The sequence below is a fragment of the Notamacropus eugenii genome, chromosome 7 (assembly GCF_028372415.1).
Source record: "Notamacropus eugenii isolate mMacEug1 chromosome 7, mMacEug1.pri_v2, whole genome shotgun sequence".
Classification (NCBI taxonomy): Eukaryota; Metazoa; Chordata; class Mammalia; order Diprotodontia; family Macropodidae; genus Notamacropus; species Notamacropus eugenii.
In genome coordinates, this window is record NC_092878.1 from 92,321,268 (window position 1) to 92,347,623 (window position 26,356).

Here is a 26,356-nt window from a genome sequence, read left to right on the forward strand (position 1 = left end):
CAATTTTTTAAAAATATTAATTTAAAAATTGTTTTTACATATAATTGAAAAAAAGGAATTATTTTAAGAGAATTTTGTCCAGACCCCAGTTAGATCATGGAATCATGGAAGAGTTTTCATCACAATTGCTTACTCATCTGAAGTTGAAGGGGTGAATACTAGTTGACCTCTGAGGGTGAATTCCTTAGGTAGAACTACACATGATCTGAAAAGTTTTGTAGGGGCTGGAATTCCTTCCAAGATAGGCACTTTTCTTTTTCTTTTCCTTCTGTGCTTTTGAGTTGAAGAAAGGCTTTATGAACATCGAAACAGGCAGTCGATGAATAGTAAGCAAGCAATAATCTGTTAAACTTTGTGAAATGCAATTTGTTGAATTTGCATAACTTTGTTGTATTTTGGAGCACTATTGTGATTTTTCACCTATAAAGATGGAACTACAAAAATATTCACTATTGATCAGAGAAAGATCAAATAAAAAGGAAAAGGACTTATATGTAAAAAAAAATAGCAGCTCTTTTTGTAGTGACAAAGAATTGAAAACTGAGGGGATGTTCATCAGCTGGGGAATGGCTGAATAAGTTGTGACATAGGATTCAAAATTTAATAAGAAGATTGCTCAAAAATACATGAAATAATTAAGAAATAAAATTAAAATAAAAAAAGATGAAATAAACATCCTAACATTTTGAGTAATCCAAGTCCAAAAGAATAAGCTGTCCTGTGAGGCAATAAGTTTCCCATCACTGGATGATCACTTGTAGGTGATTACTATACAAAGTGATCAGTCAGGTCAGATAATCTGAGTTCCCTTCTTCCTCCTAGTATTCTAACGTCAGCAATGAATAATGTGAATATGTTCCACTTTCAATTATTCATGACAGTGGAGGAAAACTCAAATACCCAGCCAATCTAAATAAATTTCATTTTTGTCAATAAAAAAGAAAAAATATGGCCTTTAACCTTCAAACACCATTTATTTTGTACATTGCTTCAACACATCTGTCTGGCTGCTCAGGTTCTCTTCAGTGTGGTATTTGTTTCTCCAAACCTGACAGATTCTAATTCAAAGTCTCTTCCAGATTTTTAGTATGTTCAACGTTGACTCCAAATGTCTCTTTCTCTGCTTGTTTCACTTGAATTTCTCTAACCTGGGTTTCACTGCTGTCACTCTCTGGGAAATTTAAAAAACAAACAAAAACCAAAAGTCAAATATCTGCCACAAAACCTTTACTAATACTTAATAAATTTCTAAATATAAAAGAATGATGATTCTTTTCTATTTATATTTCTGTTGTACTCCAAGGCTTGCAAAGTGTTTACCTCACAATAATCCTATGGGGTTAGGTAGTATACTATCATCCCCTTTTCATTTGAAGAAAGGCTCAGAATGTTGATGTGACTTTGGCCATAGTCCTAAAGCTACTAATGTAGGAGTCAGAATTCCCCAGGTCTCCTGACAGCTAGTGCTTTTTTTTCATTTACACCAAAACTAGTTGCAGATCCTATTTGTCAAAACATTTTACATTTACCCAGTTCTGGTGAATTATATGGACACAAGTAATACTACCAGAAAAAAGCTAAAAGTATTGCTTTAAAAAATGCAAAAAGTGTTTTGGGCACAAAAATGAAGACCTTAGAGTCACAAGTAATATTTTTGTTATTTCTATTTATCAAAGTCAAGAGATTCAGAAGAAAGAAGCAGAATTTTTGGAAGTAAATAGCTGGTTTTAAAAAGTATCTGGAGAGGTGGAGCCAGGATACTGGAGGGATAGGAAATAATGCCGTGAGAGTTTCTCCACAAACTCTTCCTAATATGTCTAGAAAGTGTACCAGACTGAATCCTGATAGGAAAATCCAAAAAAAAAGTCACAGTGTGTCTTTTGCTCAGCCCAGCTTAATATAGGGAGACAGGGAGGTTTGTGCATAGTAGGGTAGGTAAGTGGAGGAGTGGCACCCAAGGAGAGGCCATGCCCCAGAGCAAAAGGAGGTACAAGTCCAATACCAAAATCCAGGCATTGCAACAGAGACAAGCACCAATTGGCAGCTTTGTCACCCACTACCCAGTACCAGGTTGTATACACAAGGAGGAGTGAGAAGAGGACCAGTGCAAAGCAGCAGCATTCTCAGGTAGAGAGGCCCTGAACAGTGTACTGAGAAAAGTGGCAAGTTCAGAAGCCAGCATCAATAGCAGCAGTGTTGTGGCTCAGATCTCAGGTGTAAAGCAAGGTGTCATTTCCACTGTCTAGCCTAGTGTGCAGAGGAATAACCAGAGCAGAAATCCCAAACCAAAAGGGAGCTTACATTTTTCCTTTTCTGAGCCACAGAGCTTTCTAGCTGCCTCAAAGGAGTGGAGTACAGCAGCATTCTACTCTTGCTCAAACACAAAGCCAGGTGAGGCACTTGCGAAGTTCAGACCAGAGTGAATATCAATAAAATTCTGTCCTGGATCAGACTATTTTGGAAACACTGAAAGCTTGTAGGTCCCAGCCTGTTTCTGAGATCCTGAAATAATACAACACTCAAGAAACCAACAACAGCACCAGTCCAGATCTTTCCTCCCAAAGTGAGGCAGGACATCAAGTCTGAAGTCATGAAGCAAGCTGAAAGAATGGACAAAAAAAGAAACCCACTATAATGAGACATTAGGGTGTCAGGGATGCTCAAAACAAAAACACAGAGGAGAAAGACTCCAAAACATCTACAAGCATTGTCCCAAAGAGCCTGAGCACAAACTCAACTAAAATTCCTGGGAGAGATGAAGCAAGAGAGGTTTTTTTAATTGCTAAAATTTTTTTAATGGAATGAGAATATTTGAGGGAAAATGGAAAAGAAATGAGAGCTATGAAAGAAAAAGAAGAGAATTAACAGCTTGGCACAAGCAGTACAAACCTTTGCCCAAGCAACAAACTTTGAAAATTCAAAGGATTCCATAAAATCAATGTGAGGCAACATGAAATATTAAAATAAAGTCAAAAGGCTAAAAGAAAATAGAAAGATAAAGTATCTCACAGCAAAAACTAATGACTTAGAAAACACATTAAGAAGAAAAAATTAAGAATTTTTGGACTATTTGAATATCACTGACAACAACAAGAACAACAAAGAACCTAGACACTGAGGGCAGCTAGGTGGCACAGTGGATAGAGGACCCAGGCTTAAGAGTCAGAAACACTTTAGTTTGAATTCAGCCTCAGATACTTATAAGCTGTGTGACCCTGGGCAAGTCACTTTAAACTGCTCGCCTCCATTTCCTCATCTAGAAAATGATATGGAGAAGAAAATGGCAAACCATTCCAGTATCTTTGCCAAGAAAACCCCAAACTGGATCACAAAGAGTCAGACATGATGGAAATGACTGAACAAGACGACATCATATTTCACGAAATCTTAAAACTGCCTACATCTCTTAGAACCAGAGAAAAAATTAGAAACAGAAAGAATTCATTGGTCACTTTCTAAATGGTCACCTCCTAAACTGGTTACCACCAATCCACTGGCTATTCCCAAGATTAAAACACCCAGGAACATCATAGCTAAAATCCAGAGCTTTTAGGTTAAAGAAAAAAAACCAAGCAGCCAGAAAGAAAGAATTCAAGTACCAAAGGAGCCACAATCAAGATCATGTAAATGTGACCTGGTAGCCATCACTATACAGAAGAAGAGAATGTGGAATTTGGAGAAATTGGTGGAATATTTCCAGAAAGACTGTGGATATAGGCTTACAGGCAAGAATAATTTACCTGGAAAAACTGAATATAATGCTACAGTGCACAAATGGATCTGCTTCCTGCCTCCTAACCAAAGCACAGATTTAGGCAACCTAGACACTGCAAAGGATATTCCTCATGGTTGTGTGGTTAAACTTCTGCTGTTTAACATTTTAATCCATAACTTGGATAAAGACTGTGATTTATCAGATATGCAGATGATATAAAGTTGGAGAGGTAGCTTTCAGAAAACATCATGATAAGCTAAAAAAAAAATTGGGGAACTCAAATAAGGTGAAATGTAATAGGGATAAATGTAAAGTCTTACACTTAGGTTCAAAAAAATCAACTTCACAAGTGCCAGAGGGAGAATACACAGCTACTAAAAAAAGTTCTGAAGATTTTAGTGTAATACAAGCTTCATGAGTAAACAGCTTGAGATGGCAGTCAAAACAGTACCACACACAGCCTTAGATGAGAATCTCATCCCACTCTGCCTTGATCAAATCACATCTGGAGTACTGTATTTGGTTCTGATTGTGCCTCATTTTAAAAAGGATGGTGATAACCTGGAGAGTATCCAGAGAAGAAAAAAAGGAAGATAAAGAGCTTGTGGATCTGGGGATCTATTGAAGGAAGTAGGGATATTCAGCCTCTAATACAGATGACTTGAGGGCAAGGTGGGATGATAGCTGTTTTCAAGTCTTTGAAAGGCTATGTTATAGAAGAGTGATTAGGCTTGGTTTTGAAGGACAGAAACAAGAAAAGTAAGTTAAGATTGAAAAGAGGCAAATCTAACCTTGTGTAAGGAAAAGCTTCTTAACAACTAGAGAAATCTAGAAATGGAAAGTATTTTCTTGAGAAAGTGGGTTCTTTCTCACTGAAGATCATCAGGGACAGACTGGCTGAGGTATGTGATAGGGGGGATTCTTTTTCACACCTGAATCAATCTGAATACTTACATCCCTTCCACCCCTGAGACTTTGGGATTCTAAGTGCATAGGTTAATTATGTTGGTTAATCAGAGCCCAGCCAAAACCTTTTGCCTTTAAGAGAATGTTCATGTTATACATCAGTTAAATCTTAAGGGCAGAATAGTTAGATGTCATTTACCTGTTAAGTGCTAGACAGTAACTGAAAATCACTCATCTCCTATTTTGTTGCACCTGCTTGCTACTTAGGAAAGGCTCAGCTATTTTTAGGTACTTCTCCAAAAAGAAACAGTGCCAATCATAAGCATGTATATCATAAGACTTGGAAAATGTGGATGGCTTGGTTTGAGGAATCTGCATATCAAGGCTCTGTAATGTACCTGTAGACTCCAAAGAGGCTGCTCAGACCCTAAAGATTCAGCTCCATTTTAAAAAGTGCCTATGGCAAATAAGAAATCTGTATTGTCATGCTCTATTATTTTCCTAGTCTCTCAGAATTAGGCAAGCAATCAAAAAGCACCTAAGAAAAAGATTAAGGTAGAACACAACAACAAAAAAATTGAAAGTAAAATCAAAAGTAAAGACTCTACAATGTATTCTGGACTCACTGTTAAGTTTTTACAGGTTTACTACCTTAGTTACAGGGTCAGTAAGTCTGCTGGGCTTTTTTTTTTCATATGTACCAAGCAAAACTAAATAATCACAGGTGCCAAAGAAGGGAAGAAATTCCTGAAACATATATCAGGGCCCCCAAGTTACCTTTAAGTTGAAATGAATTATTAAAGAATCCACTCTATTCATTTGCCCCAAATTGAAGAAATTTAGTATTGCCAAACAAAACCAAACAAATTAAAAAGCTTCTTTGGTGTTCTACAACATGTGCAATGACCTCTCTCTATCATACCCAAAGCTACTCCCCACCACCACCACTTTCACCTGCTTCTTTCAATTAGATTAAAGAAGACATGTCTCCGAAGGAGGACTGAAGGATAAAAACACAATTATAACATTTCTGCTCTGAACAACTCTGACCTTACTTTCCCACTCCATCCCCATCTAACACTGACCACATATTCCTAGTCTACCACTTTGGGCTTTGAGGTAGGAGAAAACTAAAGAGGGGGAGAGGAAAATCAAGCAGGTGGTATAGATGAAGTACACAGAGAAGAAAAAAAAAATGAACTGCTAGGAACAGTTAATACTCAGAAAGAGGCAAGCAGGATTAAACTGCCTGTTACAACAAAGGCTCTTACTCCACAGTTTAAAACATTGGTTTGAAGGAATCATATCCATGAGTGTCTCCAGAAACACATGTTCTCCGGGAAGCTCTTTCCCACTCCCACTCCCCCTGCTTCCCTCAAAAGGAGAAGAAATAGAAGGGTTATAGCTTCTACTCCTCCCTTTTCCTCCTCCAGATCCAGCATCTACCAGAGGAAACAGAAAAGGTGGAGAGAAACCCCAGTTCCCACACTTTTCACAACCTTTCCCACAACTCCCTCTAAACCTTCTACAGACTGTTCCCAGCTGGATCACTGGTCTCTTCAACATCCTCAGGTCTTATCTCCACTCCTTACTTTAGCACCACCTCAAGCCACTCAATAACCCTGGAGCCCTGCCTCAGTCCTTCATCCAGAACACCCCTTTTACTCAGTAGCCCTTGCCCCAGGTTACAGGAACCACACTAGTGGCTTGGAATTTGGAAAATTCCCACTTGTAGTGGTAGGCTAGAAGGAGTTTCACTGGGGCCCAGAGGACCATATGGTTAGAAGATAAATCAATCAGTAATAGGATGAAAGGACTTTGACCTAGGTCAGAATTGTTAAACATGCTACCTCAGTGGCACTGAAGACCAAAATTCTTGAGAGCAATTGGAACCAAATTAAAATACAATTGGGAAATATTAAACAAAATAAAAATACAACCTAGATAATGTTAATATGTAGTTTTCTAAGTCAATATGTGGCCCACTGGCATCCTTCTATTTGATGCCGTTATCCTAGATTATACCCTACAATATGAGGCATTTTATCAGACAACATCCCAATCCTACCTTTTAAATATTATATAACAGTTTAATAATCAAATTTGATATATATTTTTGAGAAAAAATCTAGACCTGTATGATATTATGGCAACATTTTTTTTTAATAAATTGAATGAACCAAGAAAAAATAAAAAGGTGATATTTTATCAGAAAAGTAAAATAAAAGTTTACCTAGCACAGGAACAACACATTTTCCCTTTAACAAGTCACATTTTGCGAGATCACTACTTCTTTCAGCACGACGAAAAGCAAGTTCTCCCAATGTTGGCTTGACATCATACCACTCTATACAAATGACAAAAACAGATTTTTTTAAAAGTACATCAAAATAAGCATCCATGACCTGCAAGAAAGGAGTTATTTAGACTAGTTGTTATTATCTCATTATTACTACTAGACATGTAAATATCAGTTAAGGGTTTCTACTCAACTCATCCTACCCCCTCCATATTTTACAGAATCTACCTTCACTCACATATGTTAAAGAGTTCTGTGCCTAACTATGCTAGCAATTGAGAATAGTAATTCCCACAACCTTTACTGTACAACACACAAATAAATGTCATATTAAAACAAGCTAGCAAATAAAAAGGAAATAAAATTTATATCTTACACTACAGGCCACATTCGAAACTGTTAAGGATACGTTTTTTATATTCCTATTAGATTCTACAGAAACCTTGATAGCATAGGAATAGTTAGTCAATCAATCAATAAGCATTTATTAAGTGCCTACTATGTGTCAGACACCATGCCAGGCTCTGGGAATTCAAAGATGAAACTAAAGCAGTCCCTTGTCTTCAAGAAGCCTGCCTTCTAAGGGAGAAATTTACATTCTTAATAACCATTTTCATGACAATACAACCAAAATACCAAGACAACATAAAGCTCCTATTCCTAATATCCTTCCATTTTTGTGTGTGCCTAAAAAGTCTTCCTTTTCTTTAATTTCTTTGAAGCATATTTTAGCTGGCTTTTCATTAGGAACCTGAAAGAGGGTGTCACTCATCAAATATTATCTTCTACATCCCAATGCAGGCCTTCCCAACATTTTAAATTCCCTCAAACTATAATTATCACAATAACTGCCTTGGCAAGTGGCCAGCGATTTTTAGTAGAATACACCTAGGAAGAGAAATGTAAGGTTAGAGACAACAGAACCAACTCCAGGGATGAATTGTGGTTTTTAGGTTCTACCTGTAACAGTTCCATGGTAACAGAAAGGTGAGTGGAGGGGGTAAAACAATCGAAAAGGCTAAGGGGACACACGGTAGGATGCTCACATAGAAGGTTCATTTGTTCATTCATGCACCCTTTCCACAAACCAACCTACACTGTCCAACCTCACCTCATACTACTACACTCATATCTTTTAGGATTCTCTCCTTCTCATTTCTCCCTCTCCTATCTCCATATCTTTGCTCATAATGACTATACACATATACCAGATAAAAATCATTTCTCTCCTTCCTCAAATTTCTTATAGTTCATTACTTAGAACTTTCCTTAGCATTTCTCTCATTTCTCCTTCATATCTCATAGTAGTTATTTGCATAGTTGTTTTTCTCCCATCAGATTATACATTTCTCAAGAGTAGAGCTTTGTTGGACAGTTATCCCTTCCACATCTCAGGGGTCGGGGCATGGCACCCTCAGGAGCTGGAAAATCTGTGTAAAATTTTTTGGCTCTCCTTTTGTGCCAGAGAAGAAGTCTGAATTTTTTCTTTTTCTTTTATGGAGTATTTATAGTAACTTATTATAAAATCTAGATTGATATTATATAATACTATACATATATTTTATGCATTTATGAATTTCTAAGCTGGCCTTCCCATGTCATCTGCAGCTTCTGCAAAACTCCCCCAGAATTCCCATTTAATTTCTTATGTGACTCGTGACATATCAAAACCATGATTGGGAAAATCACAATGTGGAAGAGATAACTGTAGTTTTCTTTCACAGTAGCTAAGACATTACTTCCTACACATGAGGCACTTAAGTGATTGTTGAATTGAAAAAAAAGGTGTCTACTATGCACAGGGCACTAGGATAGGCACTGGAGGAGATACAAAATAAATAAGACACATTTCCTGCCCTCAAAGAGCTTTTCTTGCCCGCTAATTAGAACTAGAATCAATGGGTGCAACTTCATAAGGTCACAGGATTTTAGAACTGGAAAAGACCTAACATTTTACAGATAAGAAAGTTATTTGCCCAAGATCCCACTGGTTAGTCGGCGAGAGATCTAGGATTCAAATAGTTATCTACTCAATTGAGAAAGAGCTTTTTCACAGTTAGAGTTGTTCAATAATGTAAAGAAGTACCTACAGAGAGACCATACTTCCTGTCATTGGAGATCTTTAAGTAGATGTTGGGCAGCAGCTTGTTAAGAGGTTTTGTAGGAAGGTTTCTTTCATAAAATGAGAAGTTAAACTAGGTGACCTCCAAAGTCCTTTCCAACAGTCAGATTCTATAGCTTGAATTTTAATTGAATGAAGGGTTGAATGCACTAAAACACCACTAGAGGGTGGCATGAAGCTACTGCCTTGCTAAGGTTTTAACTCATTTTTACCTTTATAACTTTTGACTTTATTACTGGCTCATTATGATATAGTTCTAATTCACTAGTTAATTCTTAAAGCAAAGAATGTTAGTTCACTTAACCCCAAGTACTGACAGGGATATGATGTGTGAGGTATAGAGAGTGTGCCACTTTAGCTTGATCACAGAGTGCGGGAGAAGAAGCAATGTCTAATGAGATTGGTAAGATAGGTTAAGGCCAGGCTGTGTAGGGAGGTCAACAGAGGAATTTATAATTCATCCTAGAAGCAACATGGAAGTCATATGGTCATATCTGTGCTTCAGGAAAATTACTTTGGCAGCAGTGAATAGAATGGACTAAAGTAGAGAAAGATTTGAGGTAGGAAGAGACTGCTGCAATAATTTAAATGAGAGCTCACAAGAGCCTGAAATAAGGTGGTAACTATATGAGTTGAAAGAAGAGATTGGATCAGAGAGAAGTTGTGAAGGTAGAAATGAATGGTAAGGTATGGAGACTGATGGAATATATACATGAGGAAGAATGAGGAATCCAGGATAACTGCAACATTATGAAGCTGGGAGACCAAAAGGAGACTGATGCTTTCAACAGAAATAGAGACGTTTGAAAAAGAGGAAGGCTGGAGGGGGGAGAAGGGGGAAAGAGATAATGAGTTTAGTTTTGGAGATTTAAGATATTTAAACTGGAGGTTTAAATTTCCAGTTTAAACTTTTTCATAGATAATTGGTGATGAGACTGGAGCTCAGGGGAAAGATCTAAGCTGGACATGGGGAAGTCACCTACATGAAGATGTTAGTTAAATTAATGGGAACTGATCACACAGTATAGGGGGAAAAGAGGAGAGAACACTCACTGTTAGGGGGTAATGATATGAATGTTATGCCAGCAAAGGAGACTGAGAAAGAACAGAATTGATAATAAATATACATGATACACACACATAAATATATACATATATACACACATGAATATACATACATACAGATATATACATATATATGTGTATATGTATGTGTGTATAATAGCTCAAAGAGCTTCAGTATAGCATAGTGGAGACAAAGCTGGCCTCTAAGCCATAAAGATCTAAGAACGAGTCCTGGCTCTAATACCCATTGGCTGTGTGACTTAGGGCAAAGTAACCTAACCCACCAATCCTTGAGGTATCTCTAATTTCCTCTTTATTTCTAACTCATAGCCTTTCTTTCTTCAAGACTCACATCAAACCTCCCTTCCTAGATTTTCTGCTTTTTCCATGTGTTAGAGCTTTCGAATATTGAAATTGTTTTTGAACTATTTTGCAAACACTTAGTGTTTGAAAGGCTGTTTGATAGAGTGAACTTCTGAGTCAAGACAAACAGGGTCCAAGTCCATATCCTGGCTCTGTGACCCTGCACAAAAAGCACTCAGTCTCTCAGTACCTGGGACATTTCTCCAACTTTCAAAGTTACAGCTGATCTGTACTGGCAAAAGAAGATTCCTTAACAGGAATTTCCTACACAAATGAAATCTCAGGTCTGAACTAAAACAAAACAAACCTTACTATTTATGTATGTAAGTACACACTGCATATTTCTAACAAAAAATAAATTTCTTGTGGCAAGGTACTTGTGTGTTTTTATTATTGTATCCCTGGCACCTAGTTCAATTTTATTTTGGACTAGGTATGTTAATTGGGCATAGGGAACTCTTGTTCCTGGCACACAGTAGGCAGTTAATAAATGTTTGTTAAATTAAATTGAAAAGTATGGAGGAGAGATTGCTTAGTGATGGTAGGAGGTGATGTGAGATGTGTCTAGAAGTAGCAATAGGGAGCAGTAAGTCTGTCTTTGCCTGATCCTGGAGCAGTGTACTATAAGCTCTTTTGATAATGTTCTCTCTCTCTCTCTCTCTCTCTCTCTCTCTCTCTCTCTCTCTCTCTCTCTCTCTCTCATTTTCAATTTCTCCTTGTCCACTGGCTTCCCCATTCCTGGAAGATGAATAGCTCTTCTTTTGAGAGAACTCAGCAGGTATCACATTCAAATAGTAGCCTGAGTGAAACAAGGCTGGCTAAAGAAGGCCGGGTCACTGAAGTCAGAGCTGGATACATGTTTTTCTGGAGCAGCCACAGTGACAGGGAGCGCCATGAAGCTGATACAGGTTTTGTATCAAAATTAATCCAGTCAGCAAACTTATATACCTTCCCAAAAGGAGTGAATGACAAGTTTATGAAAATGCAATTGCCACTTGCAAGAGAGTGCTACACTACCATCATCAGTGTGCTATATTCCTACCATGATGAAAGACCCTCATCATTAATGTTCTGAAAGTGGAAAAGCTTGTAATTCTGAGTGACTTTAAATGCCAGAGTAGGCACAGACTATCAGACATAGCAGGGAGTTCTTGGAAGGACTGGAGTGGGAAGCAGCAACAAAAGTCACTTATGGTTGAAGATCTGTGTGTCTTATGACCTCATCACCAACACTGTTGTCCATTTACCTGAATGCAATAAAACTTTGTGGATGCACACTTAATAGACTATGTCATCGTAAAAAGAAAAGATAGACAGGATATGAGAGTAATAAAGGCATGTGTGGTGCAGAGTGCTGGACTGATCACAGACTTATCCTCTCCAAGCCAAACATTCACATTCAACATATCTTACCCCAAGGCAAGATAACTACCAGAAAACTTAATGTCAACAGATTAGGTGCTTCTCTGAGTGTAAACAGTTTATTGTTAACTTGGAAGGAAAGCTAAGCCAACACATATTTGCCAACAGTGGAGCAGAAAAGGAGTGGGTAGCTTTCAGAGACTTGGAAAACAACACTATATTTACTCATCTGGGCCAGAACACTCACAAACATCAAAACTGGTTTGACAAAAATGATAGGAAAATTCAGAAGCTACTAAACAAAAAAGAACTCCACAGGGTTTACCAGGAGGATAGTTTGTTCATTTCTAAGAAGGCAATATTTAACTCCATCAAAACTAAAGGGCAAGCAAAGCCTAGAGAGATACAGGATTCTTGGCTCAGTAAGAATGCCTATGAAATTTGGTTTTATGCTAATAGTAACAATCCAAAGTGCTTTTATGATGCCCCAAAGGCTATTTATAGGCCAAAGACCTATAGTGTATCTCAACTACTCAGTGATAATGGAAACAGATCAATTAATGATTAAGGACATGATCCTGGAGAGATGGGCTGAACACTTCTATAGTGCTCTGAATAGATCATAATCAATGGTGAAGTTAGTCACTATATACCTCAGGTTGAAGTCAGTCCCTCTATTGTCGAACTTTCAATTGAAGAAGTTTTGAATGCCATTAGGCTCCTCTTGTGTGGCAAAGTGCCTGGTGCTAATCCTATTCCAGCTGAGATTTACAAGGCATGGAGTCCACTGCTCAGACAAGGACTGAATAAATCTTTCCAGGTCATATGGCAAGAGAAGGTTATCCCCTAGGAGTTCAAAGAGGGATTGTTCATCTCTATAAAAGAAAAGGAAATATTGTCTTGTGACAATTTCGGGAGTGGAGAGGGTTGGGGGGTGTGTCTCTCTTTGTCATTGCTTGCAAGATTCTGGTCATGAGTCCTCCTTAATCAGCTGATCTTTCACCTGGAAGACAGCATCTACTGAAAGCCATGATGGCTTCAGAAAGGGCCAAGGAACAGTCGATACTGTGTTTGTTACCTGACAACTCCAGGAGAAATGCAGAACAGAGGTCTGTACAAAACGTGTCAATCTGACAAAGGCCTTTGATACTGTCAGTTGTGAGAGATTGTGGCAGGTCATGGCAAAAGCTGGTTGTCCAGAGAAGTTCATCAGTGTTGTACGTCACTTTTTTGATGGTATGCTTTCACAGATTCTGTCTCTCCTATTTTCCCAGTCACCACCAGAGTAAAGCAAGACTTTGTGCTGTATGCTTTTTAGTATAATGTTTTTGGCAATGTTGTCAAATGCCTTCAACATAGATGAAGACAACATCAAGGTCACGGATGGTAAATTATTTAACTTGTAAAGGCTATAAGCCAAGACTGAAGTGGAGGGAGAATGGGTGCGTGACTTTTTGGTTGCAGATGATTGTGCACTTGATGAAGACTCTGAGGCTGAGATGCAGCAGAATATGGATCTCTACTGCTTGTGCTAATTTTGGCTTGACAATTAGAACCAAAAAAACAGAGGTTCTCTTCCAGCCAGTACAATATCATCCATTCATGGAAGCATTGGTTATAGCAAATGGAGAAACTGTGAAAGTTGTGGATAAGTTCACTTACCTTGACAGTAATCCCAGAATTGTACACATAATTAATGAGGATAATGCATGCACTGCCAGAGCTAGCACAGTTTTTCAGAGGTTCCAAAGGAACGTGTGGGAGAGAAGAAGTATTAGACTGCGTATCAAACTGAAGGTCTACAGAGTCATTGTGCTGACTTCATTGTTATATGCCGGTGAAACATGGACAACATATTAGTGCCATGCCAGAAAACTGAATCACTTCCATTTGAGTTGTCTTAGAAAGATTCTGAAAATTGCCTGGCAAGATAAGTTACCAGACATGGAGATCCTTTCCTGAGCTGAACTGCCAAGCATTCAAACTCTATTGGAGAGAATTCAACTTTGATGGGCTAACCAGGTTATTCAAAAGCCAAACATACATTTTCATAAAAGAATATTTTACAGAGAACTTATACAAGGTAAGCACTCCCATGCAGGTCAGAAGAAGTGATAGATACAAGGATACTCTCAAGGTCCCACTCAAGAACTTTGAAATGGATCATGAGACAGTACTGGCACAGGACAACCAAGCATGACATGCTGACATCAAATAACACATTGTGTTTTAAGAGCAAAGCAGAATTGCAAATGTGCAAATTTAGAGTCATCTCCACTTAAAACGTTGATATGGATTATTTGTGCCCAAACTGTGGTAGAACCTTCTGAGCCCATACTTCTTTGATCAGCCACAGTTGGACTCACTGTACCTTGAACCCAACATAATGATGTCATTTTGGTCCTCTTCCAGAACACAGGACAACAACCAATGCCAAAGAGACAAAAAAAAAAAAACAGGAAAAGAACCTATCTGTACAAATATATTTATAGCACCTCTTTTTGTGGTAGCAAAGAATTGGAAATTGAGGGAATGCTCATCAGTAGGGAATGGCTGAACAAGTTGAAGCATATGATTACAACAGAATACTATAGTACTATAAGAAATGATGAGCAGGATGCTTTCTGGAAAACCTGGAAAGCCTAACATGAACCGATACAAAGTGAAGTGAATAATCAGGAGAATACTGTACACATTAACAGCAATATTAACAACAATGATCGACTGTGAATGACTTAGCTGTTCCCAGCAATACAAAGACCCAAGAAAATTCCAAAGGTGTTATAATAAAAAATACTATCTATCTCCAGACAAAGAACCAATGGAGTCTAAATGCAGACTGAAGCATACTTTGTTTTAAACTTCCTATATTTTTCTTTTTTTCTCTGTATTCTTTCATAACATAACTAATATGGAAAAATGTTTTGTATGACTTAACATGTATAACCTATATCAAATTGCTTGCCTTTACAATGATGGGAGAGATGAAGGAAGGGAGGGAGAGAGAGAATTTGGAACATAAAATTGTAAAAGATGAAGGTTCAAAATTGTGTTTATATGTAATTGGAAAAAAATAAAATATTAAAATAAAAAAAACCATCAAAATATTTCACAAATTTTCAAGTTGATTTTTATTCCTCAAAAAAGGACACTGTTGTAAAGTTGCACTGATAATTATGATGGCAGAATATTGTAAATTGTAATTGTAAAGAATCTATGTCTTTACTGAACTTTTGCAGTGGTGAACAATTTGGAATCATCAAAAGAAATACCTGGAGCTATAACACTAAAAGCAATACTATATAGCTGGAGGAATACTGTATGATAAATATGAGGATAAAAGACCTGTCACCCATATGTGATAACTGTGTTTCAAGGGAAAAAATGTATATTTAAGCACAAAATATGATGCAATTAGTTAAATTTACCAAATTTTGCTAACAAAATGGCAGTCAAAGAAGCTAAAAAAGAGAAAATGGATGCATGTCCTAGATATGTAGGGATTACCAAAGAAAAACTTCATTCCCTTCTGCTTAATCCACATCCAGCCCTGATCTCCTCTTTGAAAAGACCAGGTAGGGGAATGGTTCCATTTTTTAGGATATAGAGCCCAAAAAGGAGAAAGGAAAAAAATATTCTTAGTAGAAAACTTACTTGGATGGAGTTTCCTATTGAGTTTTCTGTGTAACATTTGTAAGAGACACAAAAAGTCAATTTTAAGTTGATGATTGAGTGTATTGGGATTGCTCAGTAATTCAGATAACCTAATGTTACTCTTGATAAACTTTGAAGCTGTTGTTTTGGGCACCAGTGGCAAATTGATCTGGTAGTTACAGTCTGTGAAGTTCACATAGTTGTCTTGCATATTCTTAATTCTGGAAACAAACAAAATAAAAAACCTGCTGTTGACACAAAACCTTGGGAATAAAAAACTACATAAATCTTAGGTTTGTTTAAAACTGAAATGTCTAAATAATAACTCACTCTCGTTTTGTCAGTAATGTGTAGACATCTTGTATCAATATTTCTGGTACGCCAGGTTTACAATGAAGTGTCCCATGAATTAATTCTTTGGCTATTTTCAAATGTTTTTTTGAAAAAAACTTTAATAATAAAAAACAAACTTTAGCTGAGTCAATTTGATATTTTAACAGTAAAGAGTTCTATATTATATTTTCATTTTTCTATTAATGTACTTAGATTTCTCTTACATTTATATCTTTCAATTAATCTTCTTACATCTAAAAAGCAAATATAATTAATACAATGAAATAAAATATATATAATAATAATAACAGCTAAAGTTTATATAATACTTACTATGTACCAGGCACTGTGCTAAACACTTTATATTTAGTCCTCAAAATAACTCTGGGAGGTAGATGCTATCATTTCCCCCATTTTACAGATGAGGAAACTGAGGCAAAGAGAGGTTAAGTGACTTGGCCAGGGTCACAGAGTCTGAGGTTGGATTTTGACCTCAGGTCTTCCTGATTTCAGACCCAGCACTCTACTACACCACCTAGCTGTATATGTCACAGTAATGCATGGTTAGAGTATAATATCTAAGTTAGTAAACTGTTATAATATATACATAAATATAGTATTAACTCTATATCAGAGTTTCTAAGTCAGGGTCCATGAACTTAAAAAAAAATTTTTTTTTGTAATTGTATTTCAATGTAATTGGTTTCCTTTATAATCTTATACATTTTATTTTATGCATTTAACAACATTTTTCTGCGAAAGGGTCCATAGGCTTCAACAGACTGCCAAAGATATCGATGATATAAAAAACAATTAAGAGGGCTCTAGAATCTCTGGTCTATAGAAGACATTCACTGGGGCTTATGTAAAAAACTACTGTTTGTTGTTAGCATTATTACCTTCTATACTTAACGCCCTTACTGATAATACAAGAATAATACTGATAACACCCCCAGATACTCTTTCTACAAATGTAGATTGCAGCCCAGCAGGATTTAGAAAGGAGTTTTCAGATTTTCTGGATTTTACAGTAATTCAAATGCCAGGAATTGCTTTTTCAATCCAAAATTTGACTGCTTTTCTCTACTCAGGGGAAAATGGATCAGATAGTATATTCAGAGAAAGAAACAACAGCTCTGTGGGGTGTAATTCGTTGCAGTAGTCTGAGGGGCAATGCTGTCCAGTTTGTACCCAGAAGTAGAGAAGAAAGCGGTTCAGCTTTTACTGAGTTCTATCTTTCCAGTTTATTTTTGTTTGAAGTGTTGTGAATAGTGTATTATGTAAATTAAGTCCAAATTTAAATAAAAATGAGTCAGGAAGCTAAATATAATTTTTAAATTATTTGTTAGATTATTCTTACTATTTACCTCTCCATTAGCTCAGGTAACTGAGTTGATTCCCTCCATATTCTACATAAGAGTATAAAGTCCCCCAAATCTTATCTTTAATAAGCTGAAAACATTTTAAAATCACAGAGAATTGCTGTAGAGAGTCCTTAATTAGTTTACTTTATTTAGAGCACTCTCTTGATGAGACCCAGCATTTAATGTTCATTCTCCAAGTCAGTTTGATTTCTGTTCAAGGTTTCATAGTCCTATACTACTATTTTGCAAATGCTTTCTACTGATTACAGAAGGGAACTAGTTATGCGGATGGCTCAGGGCAATCCATCATCATGGATGGAAAAAAAGATCAAAACATATGCTCTCCTGGCAATTTGTCAAAAGTATCATTTTCCGATATGAAGGCCAGCCACCGGCAAAATTCAGGTCCAACAGGGAATGCACAATTTAAGACACTTTTTAAAAAAATACAGAATTGGTGGTATGTGCTATTTTCTTAAAATTATATGATTAATAACTTACCTTTTCCAGCTGTGCCCAATTAGCCAATTTGGATTTTATGGAATTTCCATTCTCAAAAGTTAACAGTTTAAGATCCAGTGGATAATAGATACTGAATATTTCTGCAAGCAGGAAGCCATTTGAAAAGTCCCTAACCAGTAACAAGGAGATTAAACAGAATGCTACATTTTAGGTTGCAATTGTATTATTATATTAACATCAATTTAGACTACAAATAGTGCTTTATACACAGAAGCCACTTAACAAATGCTGGCTGATTTAAACTGAATTGAACTGCATAACTCAAATATTCGCCATGGACCAGAAATAACATTGGAAATTTACAAACCTTGAAGTACGAAATTCTTCAAAATGCTTTGTTTTTGAGGTAGTTTGGTACACAGCTCTCTCTCACTCAAAGTCAAGTGCAAGTCATGTCATTATTTCTCTGATGGCATGGTTTTCTTCGGCAAAGAAGGACAAACACACACGCACAGTTTGGTACACTCAGAATGAACAATGAACATAGGAGTTCTAGATTCAAAACCCAACTCTGCCTCTTCATAGCTTTGTGACTTTGAGAAAATCATTTAACAATTATGAGCCTCACTTTCCCTATCTGTAAAAATAGGAGTTGGACAAGATGATCTATAAGTTTCTCTTCATTTCTATGAATCTATGAATATTTAAAAAAATAAATCTTATAAACTTAGGATCTAGGAGAGAATATATAATTATGTCATATTATCTCCATATTATTTTGATGTGTCATCTCTAAATGCATGTTGGTTAATATTTGTCACTTGGAAATAAAAATGATTTTTAATATTCTTGAATAGCTTGATAACTTCAGAGAATTCCAGGGCCCTTCAGACAAATGGGACCAAAACCCTCCCGGTCTAAGGGACAAAGCTATCTACTTGGGGTCACACCCCATCAGGCCCTTTCAGGCTAAGGTCTTATAGCATTCTCACTTTGAGTGAGATACACTCATTCAATGAATAGGCTTCTTTAAGTTGTTACTCACGGGATGGCCCCTTTAATAAAAAAAAAAAATGAAACTGGGAGAAGAAGACCTTCAGGGTTCCTGGGTAAAAGAGAAACCGTTACTATTTAGTATTTAAACCTACCCTGTGCTAGGTGGGTGGGATGCTCACAATCACCTTGTCAGGTAGGTCCTGGGAAAGAACCTGGAGATTTTACAGCAGAGAGGTTGGCTAGCTCTTTAGTTTTAAAATTATCTCCATTTTCATTTATTCCAAGGTAATCCTGCTTTCATATTTGTTGATAGCACTTAGAATACTGGAGGTATGCCAGCCAGTATCTTAGACTACCAGAACCTAAAATGATTATAGGTTTGATGATTCATACATATACAGTGGAACAGAATACAAGCGTATATATAATATACATAATGCTGGCCCAGCTAGGTGGTGAAGTGGATAGAGTGCTGGGCCTGGAGTCAGGAAGAACTGAGTTCAAATGTAAACTCAGACGTTCAATAGCTGTGTAACTGAGCAAGTCACTTAACCCTGTTCGCCTCAGTTTTCTCATCTCTAAAATGAGCTGGAGAAGGAAATGGCAAATCACTCCAGTTTTTTGCCAAGAAAATCCCAAATGGGTTCGCAAAGAACTGGAATTGACTGAGACAAGTGAATAACAATATAATGCTCAATTCACATCAATTCAACAAATGTTTATGAAGAATTAACTATTTATTATTTGTTAATGTTTAATAATGAAATATTTACATGATTTATTAAGAATTAAGCCTTAGGATGACACAAAGTTTTTATATTTAGATGGTCCCAGGCCTCTGGGAGATTTCAGTTTTCTGGGGGACAAAATTTCAATACTATTACATAATATATTACTTGATAAGTCTAAGACAAAGTGATTTGTAGTTAGAGAGGGAAGATCATTATCTGTGAAAGATCAAGAGATCCTTTGCTTAGTGGGAGGCTACGGAGCAAGGCTTTAAAGAATGGGTAGAAATTCAACTCTGGAAAGAAGCATTCAAGGCTTAAGAAACAACCAAATGCAAAGGCCTAAAGATATGAAGTATTTAGATACAAAGCTCTTGGTACTTGTACCTTAAAGGGATAAGCCTCAGATGAGATTATGACACAATGGGGCAGCTAGGTGGTGCAGTGGTTAGAGCACCAGTGCAGGCGTCAGGACGACCTCAGTTCAAATCTCACCTCAGACACTTGACACTCACTAGCTGTGTGACCTTGGGCAAGTCATTTAACACCAATTGCCTCATCTTGGGTCATCTCCAGTCATCCTCATGAATATCTGTTCACTGAATTCAGATGGCTCTGGAGGAGAAGTGAGGCTGGTGACCTGCACAGCCCTCCCTCACTCAAAACAATGTCAAGTGCAAGTCATATCATCATTTCTCTGATGGCATGGTCTTCTTTGGCAATGAAGGACAGACAGACATTATAACACAATATTACTTTGACAAGCATACTTGACATCCAAACATTGAACTTCTGTCCTCAGGAATGAGGGAGAGGGGAGGAGCGAGAAAGAAAAAGGTAAAATACTGTATCTCTTCCTGGCTGCAAAGCAGAGTGGTGCCAGATCAAAAGGAGCCAAAGAAGGGCCTAAAAAATACTGGTCACAAAGATCTTTGAGGTTTTGTTTTTTTGGTTCCTGGTTTTTTTGCTGGAAAAAAAGGTATGTTCAAAAGGAGAAATAGGTCAACGGTGCAATGTGTAGGATATGCTTTGTTCCCGATTCCCATTTCTTCTTTATGTCTTTATGTTCATTAACAGAAAGGGGGAAAGAAAGGTGGAGACCCTAAACCTTTAAGCCTCTTTTAGGAAGGGATTCCACTGGGTTAAGAAAGTATGACTAAACCCTAGAGTAGGAAGAGGGCTTAGGGTGAAGCTGGTAACAAGAGGAAACTCAAAGAATAGTAGGAAACTCCAGGAATAGTACCTAATTGCGATATGTATGTAGCTCCTCTGAGGTTAATGAAGCATTTTGCATATACAGTTGTGTTTGTCCTTCCTTCTCGAAAAGGACCATGACATCCAGATGATGACATGACTTGCAGTCAACTTTGATTTAAGTGAGGGAGGGGTGTGTAAGGTCACCAACCTCACTTTCTTCTCCTGAGCCATCTGAGTCTAGTGGCCTGATATTCAACAGGGTAGCTGGAGATGACCCAGGATGCAATTTGAGACCCTGGCCTGTTGAGGGGCCCCCAAAATACCAACACGCCAGGTCCTACTTGAATGCATTCAACAGAAACCTTCTTAAAGCCAAAGAAAAACAAAATTTATTAAAGATTCACCATACTGGGTTGACTCTTAAGGAGATTAAGCATTGTATTAATAATACTAAATAAAAAGACTAATACTTGTATTAACAAGCTGGCCAGATAGAATCTCAGCTAGACAGTCTGGGCTGAACTGAATCTGAGCTGAATCCGAGCGCCTTCATAGAGTCAAGACGGCACTTAAATGCAGAAGAAGACGGAGAGAAGAATGCAGGTGTTGCCAAGTAGCGTGGGGGCCCCAAGGATGGTCAGCTTGGAATGTAGATCAAGTCCAGGGAGGATCCTGATGGGAGTGGCCGGTAGTCTGGACAGTAGGACCCAGATAAGATCTACGATCAAAGGCAGGGAGCACCAGTCTGCCCCACCTGGACCTGAAGAGAATGCTAAATCAAATTAGGGGAATCCAAGGAGCCTCCCCAAGGCCAGGCTTTCCAGGGCCCTTCAGACAAATGGGACCAAAACCCTCCCGGTCTAAGGGACAAAGCTATCTACTTGGGGTCACACCCCATCAGGCCCTTTCAGGCTAAGGTCTTACAGCATTCTCACTCTGAGTGAGATACACTCATTCAACGAATAGGCTTCTTTAAGTTGTTACTGGCGGGATGGCCCCTTTAATAAAAAAAAAAAATGAAACTGGGAGAAGACCTTCAGGGTGTCTGGGTAAAAGAGAAACCGTTACTATTTAGTATTTAAACCTACCCTGTGCTAGGTGGGTGGGATGCTCACAATCACCTTGTCAGGTGGGTTATTATTGTCCCCATTTCACTAGCATGGAGACCTAACCAGGCATAATTCGAACTCGGATCTTACCCCAAAGACTAGCAGGCCAACACCTCTGTTTGTCCCAAGCAGCTTCTCAGTGAGAAGCCCATTAAGTACAGGAGATAAGCGCCAAGAAATTGGAGACGGGTTCAAACTCCAGCCCCGCCACTTACTTCACCTGTGGGTTCCTCCAACTGGTCACTTTAAAATTGCGGCCTCAGTTTCCCCGAAATATAAGCAAGCTCCTAGACGGGGGTGTTTCCGAAGCCCAGACTGTGGCCGGAGCCTAATAAGTGCTTACTGATGGGTTAAAGTGTAAAAACACGGGGTCCTTCCACCTCTGGATAGCTTTCCTTACAGAGGGAGGACGACAAGAGGTGGAGCCAGGCCCGCACTGCGGCCCTGAGGTCACTCGGACTACCCGCGTCCAGTCTAACGCGGGGGCGGGGTAACCAGGGGGAGGCAGAAAGAGGTGGGAGAGCGCAGGCGCGCGAGGCGGGGCCTTCAGGGGGTTGCACAAGGGCGCTTCCGTCCCCGGCAGCTTCAGAGAGATACCGAAAGCAAAACGGGGCGGGCCGGCGCAGGCGCAGGGCATCCATGGGGTGGTGTCTATGAGGGAGGGCGGGGGAGATATTGGATGTTGGGGCAGAAGCCGGTTGGTGCAGCGCAGGCCTGGAGGCGGAGCTGCTTGAGAGGCATGGCAGAGGCGCAAGGGGGCGGTTTGACGCAGGCGCGGAGCAGCCCGGGGCGGCCCGGTCGGTTCACACACCTGTTGATGTTCTTGGGGTAAAAAGTGAGGTCCATGCTTTGAAGCCAGCGCAACACGGCCCGGGGCAAGTGGGACTTCTTCGGGGGACACCAGTACGGCTGAATCGGCTTTCGCCGCTTTGGGGAGGCAGGTTTACAGGCAGGCGGTGGCTGTGTCCATGGCAGCCTGCTCGTCGGCTGGGCTGTCGCGGCCATGGTCCATGATCCCCCTCCTCGGTAACGGCTTCTTCTGCTGCTGCGCGGAAGGCGGGGTGGTGGCGGGGGGAGGGGGAGCGCAAAGAGGGCGTTGGCACGTGGCCTCGTGCCCTACCCGCGCAGCCGCAGACGGACCTGAAGGGGGCGTGATTCTTAGAAACACCTTGGATTGTTCTAGTCTTAGGAACCCTGAGCCACCCGGGGGCGGAAGGACCTCGCTGTTTTCTTGGAAAAACTTGGTAGTGGGGCAAGACAGGCGAGGGAAAAGAACCCCGATTCTTGGGTGGGAGAAAGAGGTTGACAACTTCTTGAGTTCAGTTTCCTCATCTGTGAACTAAATGGGCTGGAATCAATGGGCCTCCATATGTGGAACCCTAAAATCATCCCATGGACTTTTAATGGGACTCATCAGATGGATGAGTTCTCCAGCCCACTAGGGCAATCACCAGGTCCGTCGCGTGTGTGTGTGTGTGTCTCTGTCTGTCTGTCTGTCTCCCTGTCTCCTCCCCCGGCGTTGGTCACACTCTTGGAACTCTAGATTGGGGTGCTTTCCTTCTCTAGTTGCCCCAAAGTTCCAGCACCTCCCGTGTGAGCCCTTTTCAGGGCTGCTCATCCACCTCTGGTATCCACCTGATTCACCCAACTCTCCAAGAAGCTGTAGTATATTGGACACCTCCCAATAAACTGAGAAGACAGTGAACGTGGGAGGTGGAGGTGAGAAGGGAGAGAAATCCATGCTGGGGAGGGGGGTAATAGTGAGAATTCCTTGAGGCGGTGATGGAGGGTCTTGTACAAAGGATCGCAAATTACAATGGGAAGGCCCTGACAGAAGTAAGGGGTGAAAAAAAATGGTAAGAGGTCAGGTTTATGAAGGACATTAAAAGCCAAAGAGGATTTTACATTAGTCCTGAAGGTAATAGGAATGCAGTGGAGTTATTTGGTCCTGAAGGTTATAGTAATAGGGATTCGGTAGAGTTTATTGAATGGGATAGAGAGGGTATCTTGAGGGAGGGGTGGTCAGATCTGTGCTTTAGGGAGATCAGTTTGACAGCTAAATAAAGGATAGATTGTAGTGGGGGAGAGAGACCCAAGTCAGGAAGACCAACCAAAAGGTTGTGGTAGTAGTCCAGTCATGAAATGATGACCAGTGTGGTGATAGAATCATGGGAAAGAAAGGGAATATGCTAGAAATGTTACAAAGGTAGAAAGACCTGGAAGCTGATATGGGGGGGAGGGGTTGAAAGAGAATGAATAGTTGAGGATGACATGTAGATTGTAAGCCTAGGTGACTGGAAGTATAGTGGTAGCCTCAGCAGTATTAGGGAAGTTGGGAGGAGGGAAGAATTATTTCAGGGGAGGGATAATGAGTTCAGTTTTAAACATGAATTTAAGATATACATACACAAATATGTGTATATATATATGTGTGTGTGTGTTTATATACATATATACGTACATACATACGGTGGTTGTCTGCTCTCAAAGAGGACCAAAATGACATCACCATGATAAAGTGAAGTTTCAATGATCAGACCAATACGAGCTCGGAATGCTCTACCACAGATTGGACATGGATGGTCTGTGGGGACATTTGGGGTGGTTGGGGATTCCCACAGTTAACTAGTGTTTTGTGAGATAATTAATAACTTTGGAGGAAACAGTTTTGGTTCAATGAGGTGGTCAGAAACCAAACTGCAAGGAGTTAAGAAGAGAGTGAAGGGAAAGGAAGTGGAGTCATCTAGACAGTTTTCTCAAGGAGTTTTGTTCTGTTGCTTTTTTTTCATTCTCAGGCCAGAGAAGGGAGAAGAGATCTATAGGGTGATGCAGGATTAAGTGAGGAAGGATCAAGCAAGAGTTTTGAAAAAGAAGAAGATGTTAGCATGTTTGTAGTAGACAGGGTTTGAAGATGAGTAAGAGTATAGGGATGATGGGGCAATCTGTTGGAGAAGACAGAATGGAATAGGATCACTTGTCTATGCAGAGAGCTTTGCCTTGGCAAGGAGAAAGGACTTCTCTTCATGTGTGGGAAGACAGAAGGTGTCTGATAGGAGATGAGGAACAGAAAAGAAGTGGGAGCACTCAGCTAATGGCTTCATTTTTTTTTTTCAGTGAAATACGAGGTAGCGTTCTCAGCTGAAAGGTACAAGGGGATAGGAATTTTGAGGAGGGATAAAAAGGTTTGGGAAAGCTTCTGTGGTAAATGGGAGAGTAAATCAGGAAGATTGCAAAATATTGCCTTGCCTCAGTGAGGGACCAGTTGAAATTTTGTAACAAATTTATTGTAGACCCAGTCAGCATAATTACATGACTTTCTCCAGGCTGAATCCCTGTTACGTAATAAGCTTTTTGACTAAACTATAAGCTGCAACTTTTGTTTTCTGTGTTTGTGTTCTGTTGTGGCAGTACCCTTACATACAGGTAGCGTGTTTTGAAATCAGTTGAATTAAATTGAACAACTGTTTGAACTATAAGTTCAGTAAGTATATTGTCCCAATTTTATAATTTAAGAAAATGAGTTCATAGTGTACTTGGCCATCTTTCTGGGCCTTAGGATTAAAAAAAAAAACCAAAAATTGTAATCTGCGAGAGTCTATTCAGTTGAAGTCCTAATTTGAACCAAGTGTTGCTAGGGAAGGGTTGCTTGTGGACAGATTTATAAATTAGGGAAGTAAATAGAGAAAAACTTTTGTCAGGTAAAACACAAATGGATTACTCTTTTCAGTGTCTGATTATCTATTAATAATTTTTATTTGAAACCAAGACTTTAATGATTAAAAAAGATATACTTAAGGTTATATTTTCTAGGAGTTGGATTATATGACCTCCACCAAAAACAATTTGGCATACAATTTAAGGACATTGAACACAATTTTATCTGTTCTCTCCTTAAGACTGCTGTCTGCGATCAGTAACTATCCCTCACAAAGTCACCTAATTTCTTTTTTTTTTCTCATTTTATTTTTTATTTTTTTTTGCAATAATTTTTTTTATTATTATTTTTTAATGTTTAACAATCACTGCCATACAATTGAGATTTTATCCCCCCCACACCTACCCCCCGCTACCCCCCTCCCTCCCCACGACTGCATACAATTCTGTATGGGTTCTACATATACTTTCCTACTGAGTATATTTTCACTATAGTCATGCTATGTAGTCAGACTAAAATAAAAGAAAGAAATCATATAACAAATCAAAACATGATACACAAAAACGTACACATACACAAACATGATCTGCTACATTTTGCGAATGACTTCCATATTTCTTTCTCTGAGTGTGGAATGCATTTTGCCTTGAGAACCACCATTGGGATTTTTTTTTTTTAAGAATTTCTTGCGTTATTACGAAATTCCAAGTCTACCAGAAAAAACTCACACACTGTGGTCGTTGCTGTGCACAAAGTTCTCCTGGTTCTGCTCCTTTCACTCAGCATCAGGTCATATAAGTCCTTCCAGGCCTCTCTGAAGTCTTCTTGTTCATCATTTCTTATGGCACAATAGTACTCCATTACATTCATATACCATAATTTATTCAGCCATTCCCCAATTGATGGACATCCCCTTGACTTCCAGTTTTTGGCAACTACGAAGAGTGCTGCTATAAATATTTTTGTACATGTGGGACCCTTTCCCATTTTTATGATCTCTTAGGGATACAGTCCTAGTAGCGATAT

The 26,356-nt window shown here is 38.9% G+C and overlaps 1 protein-coding gene and 1 long non-coding RNA gene across 2 annotated transcripts; both read right to left on the bottom strand.

Moving 5' to 3' along the window:
* Positions 1 to 954: 954 nt before the first annotated feature.
* On the bottom strand, positions 955 to 22,764 carry SPATA4 (spermatogenesis associated 4). Its single transcript, XM_072623470.1, has 6 exons — positions 22,487 to 22,764; positions 17,685 to 17,814; positions 15,817 to 15,935; positions 15,487 to 15,707; positions 6,855 to 6,968; positions 955 to 1,171 (listed from the first exon to the last, which is right to left on the bottom strand). Exons 1-6 carry the CDS (start codon positions 22,678 to 22,680, stop codon positions 1,059 to 1,061), a joined length of 891 nt encoding a protein of 296 aa, XP_072479571.1. The 5' UTR covers positions 22,681 to 22,764; the 3' UTR covers positions 955 to 1,058.
* Positions 20,933 to 22,467, bottom strand: LOC140513625 (uncharacterized). The gene is made up of 2 exons (XR_011970257.1): positions 21,891 to 22,467; positions 20,933 to 21,326 (listed from the first exon to the last, which is right to left on the bottom strand). It is a non-coding gene; the product is annotated as an uncharacterized lncRNA (long non-coding RNA).
* Positions 22,765 to 26,356: the final 3,592 nt, after the last annotated feature.